The 16301-nt window shown below is 48.2% G+C and overlaps 1 protein-coding gene and 1 long non-coding RNA gene across 5 annotated transcripts in view; one reads left to right on the forward strand and one right to left on the reverse strand.

Moving 5' to 3' along the window:
• Positions 1–374: 374 nt before the first annotated feature.
• Positions 375–16301, forward strand: part of LOC309652488 — a 39970-nt gene continuing 24043 nt past the window's right edge. The window contains exon 1 of the long non-coding RNA XR_014258753.1: positions 375–2555. This is a non-coding gene — a long non-coding RNA (uncharacterized lncRNA). The remainder of the gene's footprint in view (positions 2556–16301) is intronic.
• Positions 5741–16301, reverse strand: part of LOC309652436 (matrix-remodeling-associated protein 5-like) — a 118953-nt gene continuing 108392 nt past the window's right edge. For all 4 annotated transcript variants that reach the window (XM_082446208.1, XM_082446209.1, XM_082446211.1 and 1 more), the window contains 2 exons: positions 13309–14209; positions 5741–8790 (listed from right to left, as the gene is read on the reverse strand). In XM_082446208.1, the coding sequence (XP_082302334.1) occupies positions 6882–8790; positions 13309–14209 (2810 nt within the window). In that variant the 3' untranslated portion in view covers positions 5741–6881. The remainder of the gene's footprint in view (positions 8791–13308; positions 14210–16301) is intronic.

Raw genomic sequence — 16301 nt, forward strand, 5'->3', positions numbered from 1 at the left:
AGAGAAAAGACATTTAAAATAAGAAATAACTTTTAAGATGACGTTAGGACGTGTGAAAGGACCTGGATACTATGAAGGATTGTGGCATTCTCTTCTATGGATGGAAGAGTTTTTGTAAACAGATGAGAAGCTGTAACTGGGACAAATGGATCCTGTATGATGTTTTTATGGTGTGTGGACAAGGCCCAGGTGGGCAGTGGTGTGCGGAGTGTGAGATTTATGTGAATATTTTGTGTAGTAAACAATTCGGCCGGTAATTTAAAATTGATTGTATAGTATGCTTAAATGTGAGTCCTTGAATCTTGAATTCCAATACATATTCACATATACAATTTTATATTAATTTGTATATATTGTATACATTTTTGTATTTTGTATATATTGTGTACATTTATATATTATATACTATACCTGTCTACCTATATCTATCTATCTGTCACCTATCTATCAATGTATCTATCTGTGTCTATGTATGTATGTATGTATCTGTGTAACTATGTCTATCTATGTATCTATCGTCTATTATCTATCTATCAATGTAACTATCATCTATTTATCGTCTCTCTCTCTCTCTCTATTCTGATTTCCTGTTTGTGTTCTCACTACTTCGCCCTCTATCTCAACTTCCTCCTGACAGCCCAGCCATGGGAAACTTTCTACATAGTCTAAAAGTGTCCTAGCGAGTTTTCTAAAACAAAAACATACCTTTCTGATGATTTGTGCTACCCTACTGGGGGGGGTGGGGCACAGCTGTGGGATTTTTTAAAAATATGACTTTTGACCTTTGTTCCACCATCCATATGTTATCTCGGTGGTTTTCCCCGTAATCCTACAAAGTGAGCGGTATCACTGCCATCGGACACATACAGAAATGGAAGTTCGTGTAGATGACACCAAGGTTCCCACAGCTGTTAAGGGGCAGAACCTAAATTCCAGCCCACTTCTCAGCTGCTCAAGGCTTCGTTGGTTCTGCCGTAAACTTCTAATCAGCCTCATGGCTGAGCAGAGCCCAGCACAGCACACAGGTCGGTTCTGATTCTGAGTCTGGTTCTGCAACATGGCTTTGGATGGACAAGTCACAGCCAAGGTCATCTGGTGTAGGACTGAACCATATCATCTCTATGAAGCCTTCCCCAGAAATCAACTCTTCCAAGAGCAGGGGTGAAGCTTCAGTGGGATACAGTGTGTGCAGGTGCTTTGGAAACCATAGCTATATTTTTTAAACCCTGGAGAAAAATAGCAATGATCATGGGAATAGCAATGTATACTAAGAACAGGCAATGGATCGGGCTGTGTTCTAAGCACCTTACTCCCTATCTGCACAATGACCCTATGAGGGGGGTGTGCAGTAATTCCTCTCTCTCAGGACTCTGGAAACAGAAGCATAGCGAGCTTAAGCAACACGCACCAAGCTTCTGATTTCTGGATGGAGAGGGCTCCTACAGTATGGTGGAAATTAGCACATTAGAATGTCCCATGGAGCATTAAACCATGAAGACGTGCAGTGGATTCCGGTACAGATTTGCCAAACCATTGGCAGGATGCCAGCGCTAAAACCCTCCACATGTTCATCTCAGCCTCGATGAACATATTATTGTTGGGGCTTCTCTCGCAAAGATTCTGGTCTAGTTAGTGGGTTGAACAGTGGACTTCCAAAAGATACGTCCACATCCTAATCCCTGGAAACTATGAATAGGATTTTACTTAGGAAAAGGATTTTTGCAGATGTAATTAACTTAAGGATCTTGAGATGAGGTCCTCCTGGATGAGGGTGGCCCTACATCCAATGACAGGGTCCTTCTAAGACACAGAAGAGGAGAGACCCAGACACAGAGGAGAAGCCCTGGGAAGATGAAGGCAGAGACGGGAGGGATGCGGCCACAAGCCCAAGGACGCCTGGAGCCCCCAGAAGCTGGAAGAGGCGGGAAGGACCCTCCCCTGGAGCCTCTGGAGGGACCTCGGCCCTGGGACACCTTGACCACAGAGGTCTGGTCTCCAGGATGGGGGAGGATGGATTTCAATTGTTTTGAGCCACGAGGTTTGTGGTCACTTGTTCCAGGAGCTGCAGGAAATGAACATACCAGGGCATGAGAAATTTTTAATCTCCTTAGTTGATTACAACTGGAAGCCAAGGAGAACCACTAGCTTGCCTTGTCATAACAAGATTAACGTACAGTAGAGTCTCTTAGGAAGGAGGCTGAATAGCCAGACGCTCAGGATGGAGCTAAAAGGACCTTTGGGCTCCCCCCGCCCCCCAACATACCCCCCATAACCTCAGGTCCTCTTGGGATCCAGGAACTCACCACACTGCCCATCCTTAGTCTGGTCTTACACGATTAAAAGTGCAGAAAAAAAAAAAAAGTGCAGAAAAATATCCTGCTCGGCATCTTGCAGTGTGAATTCAGTAGCAGGTCACCCCTCACTAGGACTAAAGTCCTGTCCAGATTCTTCGGAATGAGAGCTGCGTTTGCAATTACACACCAAATCTTAAAGAGTGGGTTTAAAAGCCTGGTTTGGGTTTTGTTTTTCAGTGAGGACCTGGGAACAGTCGAAGAGTGACAATTGACTGCTAACCGAGGATTTGTGCTTGTGCACACAGATTTACAAGCACATATACCAGATGTGAGAAGTTGGTCATTTGGGAGGAAAAAAACCCCCTATCTTTTAGTTAGTATATTATTTACAAATCACAACAGAACCATATGTGATTGCAATGAATAATCTCAAACCACATACACCCCCATTCTGAGCAAATTATTTTAAAAGACTCTTAGGATGACTAAATCTCAAAGTACTTGAGTACCTCTCATTGTGACTGTCTCCACTAGAAAATTTTTAAGATTTGTGTTTGTTTTTCCACGGATGCTATAACCAATTATATCAAACGGGTTGTCTTAAAACAAAAGGGATTCATCCTCTCTCAGTCCTGGAGGCCAGAAGTCTAAGATCAAGGAGTCATCAGGGTCAGTTCCTTCTGGAGGCTCCAGGGCAGGGTCCCTCCTGCCTCTTCCAGCTTCTGGGGGCTCCAGGCGTCCCTGGGCTTGTGGCCTCATCCCTCCTGTCTCTGCCTGTGTCTTCACGTGGCTTCTCCTCTGTGTCTGTGTCTCTCCTCTTCTGTGTCTTATAAGGACACTGTCATTGGATTTAGGGCCACCCTCACCCTGGAGGACGTCATCTCAGATCCTTCACTGCATCACATCTGCAAAGACCCTATTTCCATGTAAGGTCCCATTCTGACATTCCAGGTAGACATGGATTTTTGGAGAACATTATTCAACCAACCACGGATATCATAGCATTTTCAACCAAAAAGGAAACACTTACTTAAACTCTAGTCCAAATATGCCTATTACTTTTTATCTGTTGCTCGACCCCAGGTCACCTTGCTGGAGGCTGGAACTTTCTTCGAAATATTTTTGCTGCTGGGGGAGCAGTCCTTCCCTCCTATGCATGTTATCCTGCCCAGAAATCCCTCTTTCTTAGCCCAGTAAAAATGGCTTCTCCATCAAATAAATATCCCTTAGACTTCCATATGACGTGGCCTTTGAGTCCCCTGGGACAGGAACACCCCTTAGAACCACAATCAATGCTTCTGAGTGTCTCAGCCTTGTAGCAACCTGACTTGTAGTCTTATGTCTTTTGAGAAGTTGGAGCGTGTAGACCACCATATACCTCTTCATGTCATGCTACCTCGCCTACATCAGGACAAGGCAAGTCCTTAAGAATGTATGTTGAAGGAAATCCCTGGCAGTCCAGTGGTTAGGACTTCGTGCTTCCACCGCAGGGGGCACAGGTTCCATCCCTGGTCGGGGAACTAAGATCTCGCCAGCCACACAGCGTGACCAAAAAAAAAAAAAAAAAAAAATGTATGTTGAGTTCACCCACAGAAGTTTACCACCAGTTCTTAACCTTACACGAACCCAGAATGATGGGACAGTGAGATGCTTTACCAGTTTTTTCTAGGTGATGTGTATATAGCAGCCTATGCCTTGGTTGCTGTACCATCCTGGGTCTCATCTTCTGAGGCAGTCAGCCCAAATGAATGTTTCTAAAATTCCTTGCTGCATTTATTTCTCTAGCACAGTGGTTTCCAACCAGGAGTGATTCTGCAACTCAGAGGGCATGTGGCAACGCCTGGAGACATTTTTGGTTGTCCAACTCGGGGAGAGGAGGGTGGAACGTGATACTGGCATGTAGTGGGTGGCGGCCAGGGGTGCTGCCCACAGCCCACAGTGAAGGACAGCCCCCCCCCTCACGGAGGATGGCTCAGCCCCAGAGAGCAATCGTGCCGAGATTTGGAGACTGCCTTAGCATGAGAGACTCAGTCTGTTGGTCTGTCTCTCTCTCTCTGTCTCTCTCTACCCACCTATCCATCTATCCATTTGTCATCTATCTTCCCTAACTATATATCTATCATCTATCTAATCTATCATCACCACCATCATCATCTAGCTATTATCTATCTACCTACTATCTACTGATGTATCTATCAGTCACCTATCCACCTATCATCTATGAATATATGTATCATGTATGTCATATATCTACCATCATCAGCTAGCTATTATCTATCTACTATATATTTACGTATCTATCAATCATCTGTCCATCCATCCATCCACATACATGTCTATTTATCTCTATCATCTATCTCATGTATCTTTTCTATCATCTATTGTCTACCTATCAATCGTATGTATCATCTATCATATATTTATGTATGTGTCAATCATCTATCCATCCATCCACACACCTATCTATCTCATCTATCATTTATCTGTCTTATCTAGCATATCATCTACCTATTTTCTTCCTATCTATCATCTGTCTACCTACCTATCAAATTGTATCTATTTAAGATCTATGGTGGTGGTTCTCAACTAAGGGTGATGGGGGGGGGACATTGAAAATACCCGGAGCCATTCTTTGATTGTCAGCCCTGGAGGGGAGGATCCTATTGGCATCTCGTGGATAAAGCCTACAGATGCCACTAAAAACGCTACAGTGCACAGGACAGCCCTCACCCCAGAAAATGATCCAGCCCCAAATGTCCGTAGTGCTAGTGTGGAGAAACCCTGTCCTGGATGAAGGGTTTGTCTGTGGAGGATGAACTCTTCAAGCAGGATGTGTTTCCTACACATCAGGGTACCCTGGTGCCCATCCTGGTACCTGGCACACCCCAAGGGCTGTGCAGTTATCCTTAAGCAAATAAATGGATTCATAAGTGAGACAGTGTCCGTGCTTCCCCCAGTCTTGAAAAGCCAAGCTCTCTTTCATTTCAATGACTGCCATTCTTTCCAGATTGGCAGCATGGTCAAAAGTCACATTCTTCCCAAATATTTATCTTGAGTTTGCTTTTTTCCTTCCTCTCGGGGGAAGCCAAAGAATGCATATTTGAGGAATACTGCTACACGCACCCAAGATGTCTCTTCCCTAAAGAAAACTGGCTGCAGGATTGCTGTGGCACCCTTTCTTCAGCCTCAACTTACCCTGCTTCATACTGGAGCTGGTCCCACCTTACCTTCCTGTCAAAGACTCTGCTGGAGCTGCCACCTTGGACTTAAGTTTCCTTGCTGGTGAAATACTCACAGAAAACAGAATAATTCCAAGGTGGTGGACAAAAGCAGTTTTTCAACCAATCTGATCTAAGCAGTTTTTCAACCAATCTGATCTGATCTGATCAGATCTAACCAATCTGAAGTGCTTTTGCCCTTGAAAATATCACTGTCATGACTGCCTGTTTCTTTGGAAAATACTATTTTATTATCCAATGTACATTATTTTGACCTTAAAAATACAGTAAAGCAGTCATGGAAATAAGAGATCTATTTTCCGTGGACACAAATTGACAGGAGGAAAGATATTTCTGGGCTTCTCTGGAAGGCTCTGGATTTATTCTGTGCGGTCGCAACTTACCTTTGTCCTCCCTCTCCTGTCGTCTCCCCGGTCCCGCACAGCTCTCTCCGGATAAATTTTATTATCAACAAGGAAATCCAATATCTCAGCATCCCCTACCGGAGGGTCGCTGGGAAAGGTAATATAACAGTGGTTCATGAATTTGAAGGAAGTCGGGAAGGAAACTGGTTTTAATTGCATTTCCGTGCCTGCTCTAATGTATCCAAGCCTTGTAAAGACCAATAATTTATTATTTTTAATGAGACAGAAAGTACGTCTTTCGCTTTCTACTCTCATCGTCTGATTAGAAAGAAAAAAAATATATATATATATATAAAAAACACTATATAAAAAGTGAGTTCCAGGGAGAAAGCGTTCTTTCCTATAAAATGGGAGCTGTACTGTAGGACACGTGTACGTGAAACACAAACAAACAAACAACCCTCTGGTTCTCAGCCCTTGTCGGGCAAACTGGAGTTCTGAAGTGACAGAAGAAATAACGGAAAGACGGACACTCATTCTAGAACGTTCTATCATGTTAAAACGGCAGCGGGTTAACTAGGTAATGCATCTTCCGCGGGGGTAGCAAGGCACTGTGAATCTCTATAGCTTCTCTGCAGTGAACGCTCCTTAGATATCCTACAGACGCCCGTTCAAGCATCAGGACGGTGCCAGGAACACAGAATTTGTCATTTGCGCCCAAGTCCTGTGAAATGCAAGGCAAGAGCATATGGCATCCTGTAAACATGAAAGAAAGTCCCCCAGAGAGGCTGACACCTGCTTCCCGTGTCTGCGTTGCTTCCTTTCGTCAACAAGCACAGGTCAAGGTCGACGTGAGCCTGAAACCCAAGCCGGAGGGGGCCACCGTGCCCCGGGACAAATCCTTTTAGAGCCCTGACTCTCCGGCCCCAGCTGTGAACCCAAAGGAGGCTCTGTTCTAAGTTCCGAAGCAGCGCCCGTGGAGCCCACGGTGTCCTCCCAGGGCGTCAGTAGACGTGGACGTAGGTTGTTTTTGAGTCACGGCCCAGTAGGTTTTTGGCGGTGCACTTGTAGAAGCCCGCGTCCCTCTGGGCGGCCTGCTGGATGGTTAACGACCCCTGTGGGTGAAGAAACCTGTTCCCGTAGAGACGGGGCTGCGCTCCCGCGGTCAGATGCGATTTGTCCGGCAGCTCCCAGCTGATCTCGGCTTTGGGAATGCCCACGGCCATACAGTTCATCTTCACGGTGCTCCCGGGCCGGGTGTAGATGACGGGCGTGGGCTCACTGGTGATCCGGGGAGGATAGGCAATCACGATCACCGGGACGTTCACGACGGAAGGTCCGTACTCCGTGTCCGCCTTGCACACGTAGGTGCCCCTGTCGAAGACGGACGCGTCACGCACGGTGAGGGTACCGTTTTCCCACAGGGTGACGCGTCCTCGGACCTGGGGACCCTCCAGCACCACGCCGTTGGGCAGCGTCCACGAGGAGCGGGTCTGCCGGGCCCCCGGAAGGATGCAGGGCAGCTGCAGGGTCTCCCCGTTGATGATGTTGACCAGGTTGTGGTACTGGTTGCTCGTTTCGGGCTTCAGCCCCACCTTCAGAGACACCAGCCTCTCCGAGTAGCCCGCCGAGTTCCTGGCCACGCAGCGGTAAGCCCCGGCGTCCACGGAGGAAAGGCCGCTGATGTGTAGCATCCCGTCGGCCTTGTGGTAGAACCTCTGCAGCTGGTGGCCACTCTGCAGCTCCGTCCCGTTGGGAAGGACCCACAGCAGGGCGGGCGTCGGGGTCCCCGCCGCTGAGCAGTTGAGACTGATGGTGTGGCCAGCCATGGCGGTGATCTTCTCGCTGACCGGGTCGTGGAAGATGGGCTTCTCCACGGGCTCCAAGACCGTGAGCTGGACGACGAGTCTGGCTTCCCCCCCTTCATTACGCCCAATGCACGCCAGCTGGACGGAGTCGCTCTTCCTCAGACTCTTGATGTCCAGGGTACCGTTGCGATGGATGGTGATGCGGTTGCCATAGTAAGGGGCCGGCAGGACCACGCCCTCGGGAAAGGCCCACAGCACTCTTGGCGTGGGGATGCCTTCCGCCTTGCAGTCGATGAGTTTGCGACTCCCTCCTGGGGCAATCTCCCGCACCGTGGTGAGGGCGTTGGGGTGCCCGTTGATCTTGGGCGACTGGACGTTGACGCGGACCCAGACCGCCTTCCTGTCCTCCCCGGCGCTGTTCCTGACCACGCACGTGTAGTTGCCGCTGTCCGAGCGCTGGGCTTTCTGGATAAGGAGAGTGCCGTCCTGATATATCTGGTACTTGTCGGAGGAGGTGGGGATCAGCCTGTTGGCCGGAGAAAGCCAGGTCACCCTGGGCGTGGGTTCCCCTTTGGCCTCACAAGCCACGGTGACCACGTCCCCGTAGGGGACCTGGACCACGGAGTACGTCTTATTCCGGATGACGGCGGGCTCGGTCACCACCTTGACGCGCACCCTCATCTCATCCTTGCCAACCTGATTTTCGGCAAAGCAGGTGTAGTCACCTTCCTCTCGCAACCCGACCTCGTTGAAGTAGAGGGTTCCGTTGTTGAAAACGACGTAGCGCTTGGTCCGTCCACCGCTGTCGTCGGACTGCATGAAAGAGTTGACCAGGCTGCCATCCGGGAGGCTCCAGGAGATCTCGGGGTTGGGGAGCCCGGTGGCCCTGCAGTCCACTTTGAGGTCACCGCCGTAAAAGACCTTGTGGTCATTCTCCTCCTTATGCTCGATCTTGGCTGGTTTCATGACCACATTTACCTTGAGCATGACGAAGTCATCGCCAACCTTATTCCGGGCGACGCACAGGTAATCCCCCGCATCTTTATCCGTGACGGATTTCACCACCAGGGTCCCGTTGGCAAACGCCTTGATCCTGGTATCAAAGCTGACCGAGAGAAAGAAAACAGAATAAGATGTCAGTCTCCCAAACGCTCTCTCTCCCGACTTGAGGTCACCAGAACGAAACAAAAACTTGTGGTTCTCAGAACCTTCGGCGCACAGGGCCGCTGCTGAAAATGTTGGATGGATTTTGCAGCCCGGAGGGGACGGCCATCCAAACGCAGAAGTGATTTATTTACCACAATTAAGAACGCCCCAGTGGAGCCTGACCTTTGGCTGGCCTGGCCACTGATTCAAAGATGTGAAATGCAGTCTAAGACACCAGCCCGGTTTGTGTGGGCGTGTGTGGATCAAATATTTGCCTGGTTGTCAGTGTGGAGCTTGTTGTAATGATAAAATCAGATAAAATTCTAGAGTCCGGGACAGAATGAATATGCATTAACCTTAGGAAGCGGTGAAATTTTTCCTAAAAGTTTTATAGACGATTTTTACTCTTGACAATTTTTATGATGTTGTATCCCATTATGAGGCAAACAGGCAGCAAAGTAGCTACAGTATGGATCACGTAGTTGCGGTTATACCCAGAGTTTCGATGCTACGATTGGATTCTTCAGAATTTGGTGCTATTGGTGTAAAAGTTTCTTCCCTAGAATCTGTAACGAAAGCTTCATGACCCTCACCAGCTCGTACCCTCCTGCTGACATTCCATTTCTCCACGTGGTAGACCTAAACTCACACACTGCTGAGTTAATATTTGAGAAAGATTTTTCAGTTTAAAAAGGCAACGTGGAAAGAAAGACAGAAATATCTTCACTAGGTGTGTGACATTTTTGTAAATATATATTGGTATGTCCTCCAGCAACGCAGAACTAATGTTTTGAATAACAGGGTAAAGAGATTTGGGAGGTTCCTACTTTAAACGTGTCCAGATTGAAAATCTCAATTACTTATAAATTATAATTCTGGCATCTGCAGGGAGAGCTTGATTATTCATCCCTAAATATTTCCTGCACACTGTGTCATTCTAATAGCACGTCTGGAATTGTGTCACTGATTAAAAAAAAAAAAAGTGTCTGCCTATGATGGAATTCAGCCTGATTATTGTTCGTCAAAGCACCTACTAACAAGGACCACGTATGTGTTCTGTTGGCCATGAGTGAGAGTCAAGTCAACATGAATTAGTAGGTCATTCGATAGGAGTGGAGCAGACAAACGTATTTTAATGACTCTTGGAGTTAGAATCCAAAAATGTATATAGTAGCACATGTCTGTAAACATTTAGAAACTTCTATAGCAGCAAATCCTAACCTTCGTCATTATCTGAATCAACAGAGCAACTCTGAAAAAGATGGCTGGCTACACGTCACAGGAGACTTCGCTTCGAGACACGAAAGTCCAGCAGCTCTGTTTTAAAACAGTGCCAGTGCGTAGGCAGGGCAAACAGCCCGTTCTTTTAAAAAACTCACATGGGCTGTTTAATTACACTTTTCTAAGAATGTAATTAGCCAGAATCTAGGAATAATGAAGCTACAGAGACTGAAGCTTATGATTTATAGCGAGATACTAGTAGAATGGCCCCAATTCACACTGGAACTACATTCCTTCACTTCAGTGTTCATTCAGCACTGCCTCAGCCTCGCCAATGTCAATGGGAAACAGTCCTCTGCATGGCAGGACACTGGCTCAGCTGGAAGATACTGCGGGAAAAATTGAGTATGTGGTATTCTGGATCGATGGTGCAGGGTACATTAGGCACCACCCAGCCACCTGAAGTTAAAATACGGGCTGTGAGAAGGCGACTTCGCCCTTTTCCTGCGTTGGAAGGAGACTGGGCAGACCAGACATAGCCGCGCAGAACCTTGGATGCCGCTTTTGATCACATCCCGGGGAGGAACCCGCACTGAGGTGGGTTCCTGTCTGAGCTGCCAGGCTGTGTGGGCTGAAGACACACCATAAGCCAGGGGGTTTCCAACATGGCGTCACTGATGTGCCTTTGCTTCCATGTTGCCAATCATTGTCTCTTTCCTCTGCATCTTGAAACACTTACTAAAGAGACAATGGCTTTTTGGGATCTACCTCAGGGTTTCTCAGCCTCGGCACTACTGCTATCAGGGGCTGGGTGACTCTCTGTGGTGAGGCATTCTGTGCACGGCGGGGTTTTGAGCAGCATTCCGGGTCTCCACTAATTAAAGGGTAGCAACCCTTCCCCACGAGCTGTGACAACTAAAAATATGTCCAGACACTGATGAGTGCCCCCTGGGAGACAGAACTGTCTAGCTGAGAACCACTTCCATAGATAGACGGGTGATAGACAGAGGGTTAGAGATAGATAAAGATAGATGATAGAACAGATAAATGACAGACGATATACAGATACAGGGAACACATGATAGAGACAAATGGAAAGATACTATATAGATAAATAATACATATCAGATAGGTGACGACAGATAGATAAAAATAAATGATAGATAGACACAGATGATAGAAGATGGATGGATAGGTAGGTAGACAGAGCTAGAGATAGATGAAGATAGATGATTAGATAAATGTCAGATGATATATATAGATACATAGAATAGATGATAGATAGGCAGATGGAAAGATACTAGATAAACGATAGATATCAGATAGGTGATGTTAGATATAGAAAAATAGATGACTGGTAAATAGGTAAAGAGTTTGAGCTAGATATAGATAGGTGAGGGTTGACAGATAGATACATAGAACAGATGATAGATAGGCAGATGGAAAGATACTAGATAAACGACAGATATCAGATAGGTGATGTTAGATATAGAAAAACAGATGATTGGTAAATAGCTAAAGAGTTTGAGCTAGATATAGATAGGTGAGGGATGACAGATAGATACACAGAATAGATGATAGATAGGCAGATGGAAAGATACTAGATAGATAAACGATAGATATCAGACAGGTGATGTTAGATATATAAAAATAGATGATTGGTAAATAGGTAAAGAGTTTGAGCTAGATATAGATAGGTGAGGGTTGACAGATACATAGAACAGATGATAGATAGGCAGATGGAAAGATACTAGATAAACGACAGATATCAGATAGGTGATGTTAGATATAGAAAAATAGATGACTGGTAAATAGGTAAAGAGTTTGAGCTAGATATAGATAGGTGAGGGTTGACAGATAGATACACATAATAGATGATAGATAGGCAGATGGAAAGATACTAGATAGATAAATGATAGATATCAGATAGGTGATGATAGATATATAAAAATAGATGATTGGTAAATAGGTAAAGAGTTTGAGCTAGATATAGATAGGTGAGGGTTGACAGATAGATACATAGAATAGAGGATAGATGGGCAGATGGAAAGATACTAGATAAACGACAGATATCAGATAGGTGATGTTAGATATAGAAAAATAGATGATTGGTAAATAGGTAAAGAGTTTGAGCTAGATATAGATAGGTGAGGGACAACAGATAGATACATAGAATGGAGGATAGATGGGCAGATGGAAAGATACTAGATAGATAAACGATAGATATCAGATAGGTGATGATAGATAGATAAAAATAAATGATAGGTAGATGATTGACAGATAGATAGGGAGATAGATAGGGAGATGGATAGATAGGGAGATAGATAGGGAGACGGATAGATAGATAGTTTTCCTTGCTGAGACAGTATCTCTCAGCCTCAGCACTACTGATATTTGCAGCTGGACGACTCTCTGACGTGGGGCGTCCTGTGCACTGTGGGGTGCCAAGAAGCATCTCTGGTCTGCACATACCACAGGCCAGTAGCACCCCCTCCTCGTCCCCCAAGTCTCATCCACCAAAAATGTCTCCAAAAACTGCGCAATGTCCCCTGGGGACAAAATCCCGCTTGGCTGAGACCCACTGCTCTAGATTCATACATCTGCGAATTGAAGACACGGCAAGGCAAGGTGCTTTTTTTTCCTAGCCAAGATGAAGTTTTAGAATTCCAGATGTGCTACCTTTGTGCTGCCATATGCCTTTAATTTTTTTGTTTTACCTACTTTCCTTCTATTGCTAACACATTTGAAGATAAGATCTGAAGCTCCTATGTGTTTGGTTGAGATTAGAATGAGAAGACAACAAATTGTTTTATCTAATTATTTAAATACACTTAAACATACGATTGTGAAAACAAAAGCTATTGGATTATCTTTCTCTGGAGGCGGGGAGTAGAGGAGCAGGGCCAAGGGCTAGGTGTTTGCTCTGCATCTCAATTGATAAAGACGAGATTGGGACTTCCCTGGCGGTCCACTGGTCAACACTCTGTGCTCCCAGTGCCGGGGGCAAGGGTTCGATCCCTGGGCGGGGAACGAAGATCCCGAAAGGCCGCCCGGAAAAAAAGAAAAAAGACAAGATGTGAGAAAGCAATGCCCCCCACCCGGCCCACACAGGAAGCCGCAACGCCTGTGCGTCAGCACTGGCGACACGGAGTCATTCCTCTTTCTGCCCGACCCCACGAGGAGGTTTCCCCAGCATCCAGAGGGGACACGGGCTCAGGAGCCCCGGGATCGCTGGCGGGGCAGGAGCGCCACGTACCTGAAGAGCGCGTCTATCATCCGCTTGGACGGCAGCCTCCAGAGGATACGCGGCCAGGGGTCTCCGGAGGCGCTGCAGTCCAGCTGGAGGGTCCCCCCGTAGCGCACGTCGGTCCTCTGCGGGGAGGTGCCGGTGATGCGTGCGTTGGCGGCGGCGCGCTGCACGGTGAGCCGCACGGTCCTGCGCGCCGAGCCCACCAGGTTGGCGGCCACGCACTCGTAGCGCCCGCTGTCCTCGGGCGCCAGGTTGCGGATGTAGAGGGTCCCGTTGGGGAAGACGAAGAGGTTGTCGTGGATGAACTGCGAAGGGCGGACCTGCGTGCCGTCCCACAGCGCCCAGCGCACGCTGGGCGGGGGCGCGGCCTTGGCGGTGCAGTGCATGTGGATGCTGAGGCCGGGGGGCAGCGAGATGTTCTCCAGCTTCTCCTGGTGGATGACGGGCGGGAGCGCCGCCACGTGCAGGCGGATGGCGAGGCTGTCCGCGCCGGCTGCGTTGCTGGCCACGCACTTGTACACGCCTCTGTCCGCGAAGGACGCCTCCTTGATGGACAGGGTCCGGTTCTCGTGCAGCGTGACCCTGCCCTCGACGGGGGACACGGTCTGCCACACCCTCCTGTCGGGGAAGATCCAGGAGATCTGGGGAGCTGGGGTCCCCTTGGCCAAACACTCCATGGCGATGGTGTCGCCCAGGTAGACGGTGACATCCTTGTAGTGGGCGGCTGGGATCTGAGGCTGCTGCCCCGTGACTGACAGCAGGACCACCATCCTGTCTGCTCCGTGCAGGTTTTTGGCCGTGCACATGTACTGGCCGCGGTCCTGCACCTGTACGTTTCGGATGACGAAGGTGCCGTTCTTCAGGACTTCAAACCGCTGTACTCTGGTGTTGGGGGTCATGAGGGCACCTGGAAACCGAAAGCAGGCACCATCAGGTTCAATGTAAACACGGTCTTTCCCAAGGGACGGAACAAGGATTATGAGTTAATCTGATTCTCCTCTTTATGTCCAGACAGAAAAAGCAAAAGACCCACCACGCAGTTTCTCTGATATTCTTCTTGACTCTTACACTAATCCCCAAATCAGGGCATATGCCACCTTCAGGCCAAGGCAGCAGGTATGGTTTTCAGAGAGGGTTCTGGAAGCCGTCACGAGCCCCAGGGTCTCCCAAGGTGGCCTCTTCATTTACTTTAGGTACTGGAGAGGCAGCGCCACTTTGCTCAGCCTCTGCCTCATTGTGCGGAGGCTGTCCTCCTGAGGTCCCCAGGTCGGCTGCGGGGATGCCCCAGGTTCGCAGTCTCTGTCTGCCTCTGTCCGGCCAGGCTCCTGAGAGCGACATAGGGCTGGTCATTCTCTGCCCCGTCTGGTTGAGTCGCGCTCTAACTCAGACTTCCGGATGGTGCCTGAGAGTCCCACCTCTACAGTCAGGGGGCGCACACCCCTCCTTCTCCCCACTGTCTATACTCCCTGTATTTCATAGCCCATCTCTCAGGACTCTGCCACAGTCAGGGTCTGTAATAATCAAGTGTTTCTGATGCTTTGACATGCTGGGGTCTTGCTGACCTTCCAGGGATGGCCAATTCCTAGAGATAGCAAAGGACCCACCTTGCAAATGCAAACTGACACATCCAGAGCCTACCCCCCACTCCCTGCTCTGAGCGGCTCCCATACTCTGGGCCACAATCCACCTGCCCTCATCCCCCCAGGACAGGTACCAGACAACTAGGGCAGCCCTTGCACCCAGGACCTGCTGGAATTATTCACACCAGCCCATCCTAATCCTGCTCACCCTGCCTCACCTGTTCCTTCCTGCGAAAATCACAACAAAGGCTCTTGTCTGGTTTTCCCCCTTTCCCTCTGCCTCCTGACCGACCCTGGTGCTTCCCCGTGTAACCCTGCATGGTGTGCCGTGCCCCCTCCTCTTGGGAACCGTGAGTAACCAAGTGTCTTTTCAATGGCAGTCATCTCCTGACCTGTTAGCCTCGCCATACCTGAATAATAACAAATCCTGTGTTTAAAAACTGGAAAGCCCCAGAAAACCCTGAGTTTCAATCCTCCCATCCTATCCCACGCTGCTTGGTTCCTGGGTCCATGCGCCCGTCACGAGTTATTCGTTTTAGTTTTGACAAACTCCTCTGCTTCTTTTCCTAATAATTTTCTCTAAGCTGGGAGTTCTGCCTTTGCATGGAACCTTGGAACCCTGGACGCTCTCCCTAGCCCTAGCACTGAGGATTCATGTCCTCTACCTCCTAAGTTACCTGAAACTTCCCACGACAAGGCTTTCCGCCATGGATGGGGTATTCCAGGTGAGTCTTCCCAACCCACCTGGTCATAGGGAAAAAAGGTGTTGGTTGATGACAGTATAACCTCCCTGCCTTCTAGGTGATGCAGGTCATCCTGCTCCGGGTCCAAGCCCTCCTGAGTGACAGGTGACTGTGGGCATGGAAAGCCTCCTGCTGCCCCTCAACCACCTCCCCATGGATGGATTTTATGATGCAGAGATCTGAAAGTGCTTGTCTATTTCATTGGGTTTGAGGTGGGAGGGAAGGTCCACTAAAACCTCCTGCAGATCACGATGGGCAGGTAGAAGGCGGCCTCCTATTAGCACTCAATGAGCTGATTTGGTTTATCGGGTAGAAAAGGTTCAATAAAATAGAGACATCGTGCAGCTAGCTCCAGGACCACAGAAAACAACGCTGGCTGGCTGACTGTCTGGTTTGGGCATGAAATGAGGAAGAACTTTCTAAAAACTGGAGCTAGCTAACAAAGGAGAAGCCAGCAGTAGAAGCAGATTCCTGGTCAGGTAGAGGAAGGCACATGTATGTCTAGGGAGGGGGCATGGTCCAGGGATGCTCTAAAATGGCCCAAGGTATGGAGACCCTAAGGATGAATGCAAATGGGATCTCCCAGGGGAGGAATATGCCTTCCTTCAAAGGCACAATCCTTCTACAATGAAAACCCCGTGGTGTTCCCCATTTGCTATTTCAAGCAAGTTCCTTA

Source organism: Balaenoptera physalus (assembly GCF_965194825.1).
Source record: "Balaenoptera physalus genome assembly, chromosome: X".
Lineage (NCBI taxonomy): Eukaryota > Metazoa > Chordata > Mammalia > Artiodactyla > Balaenopteridae > Balaenoptera > Balaenoptera physalus.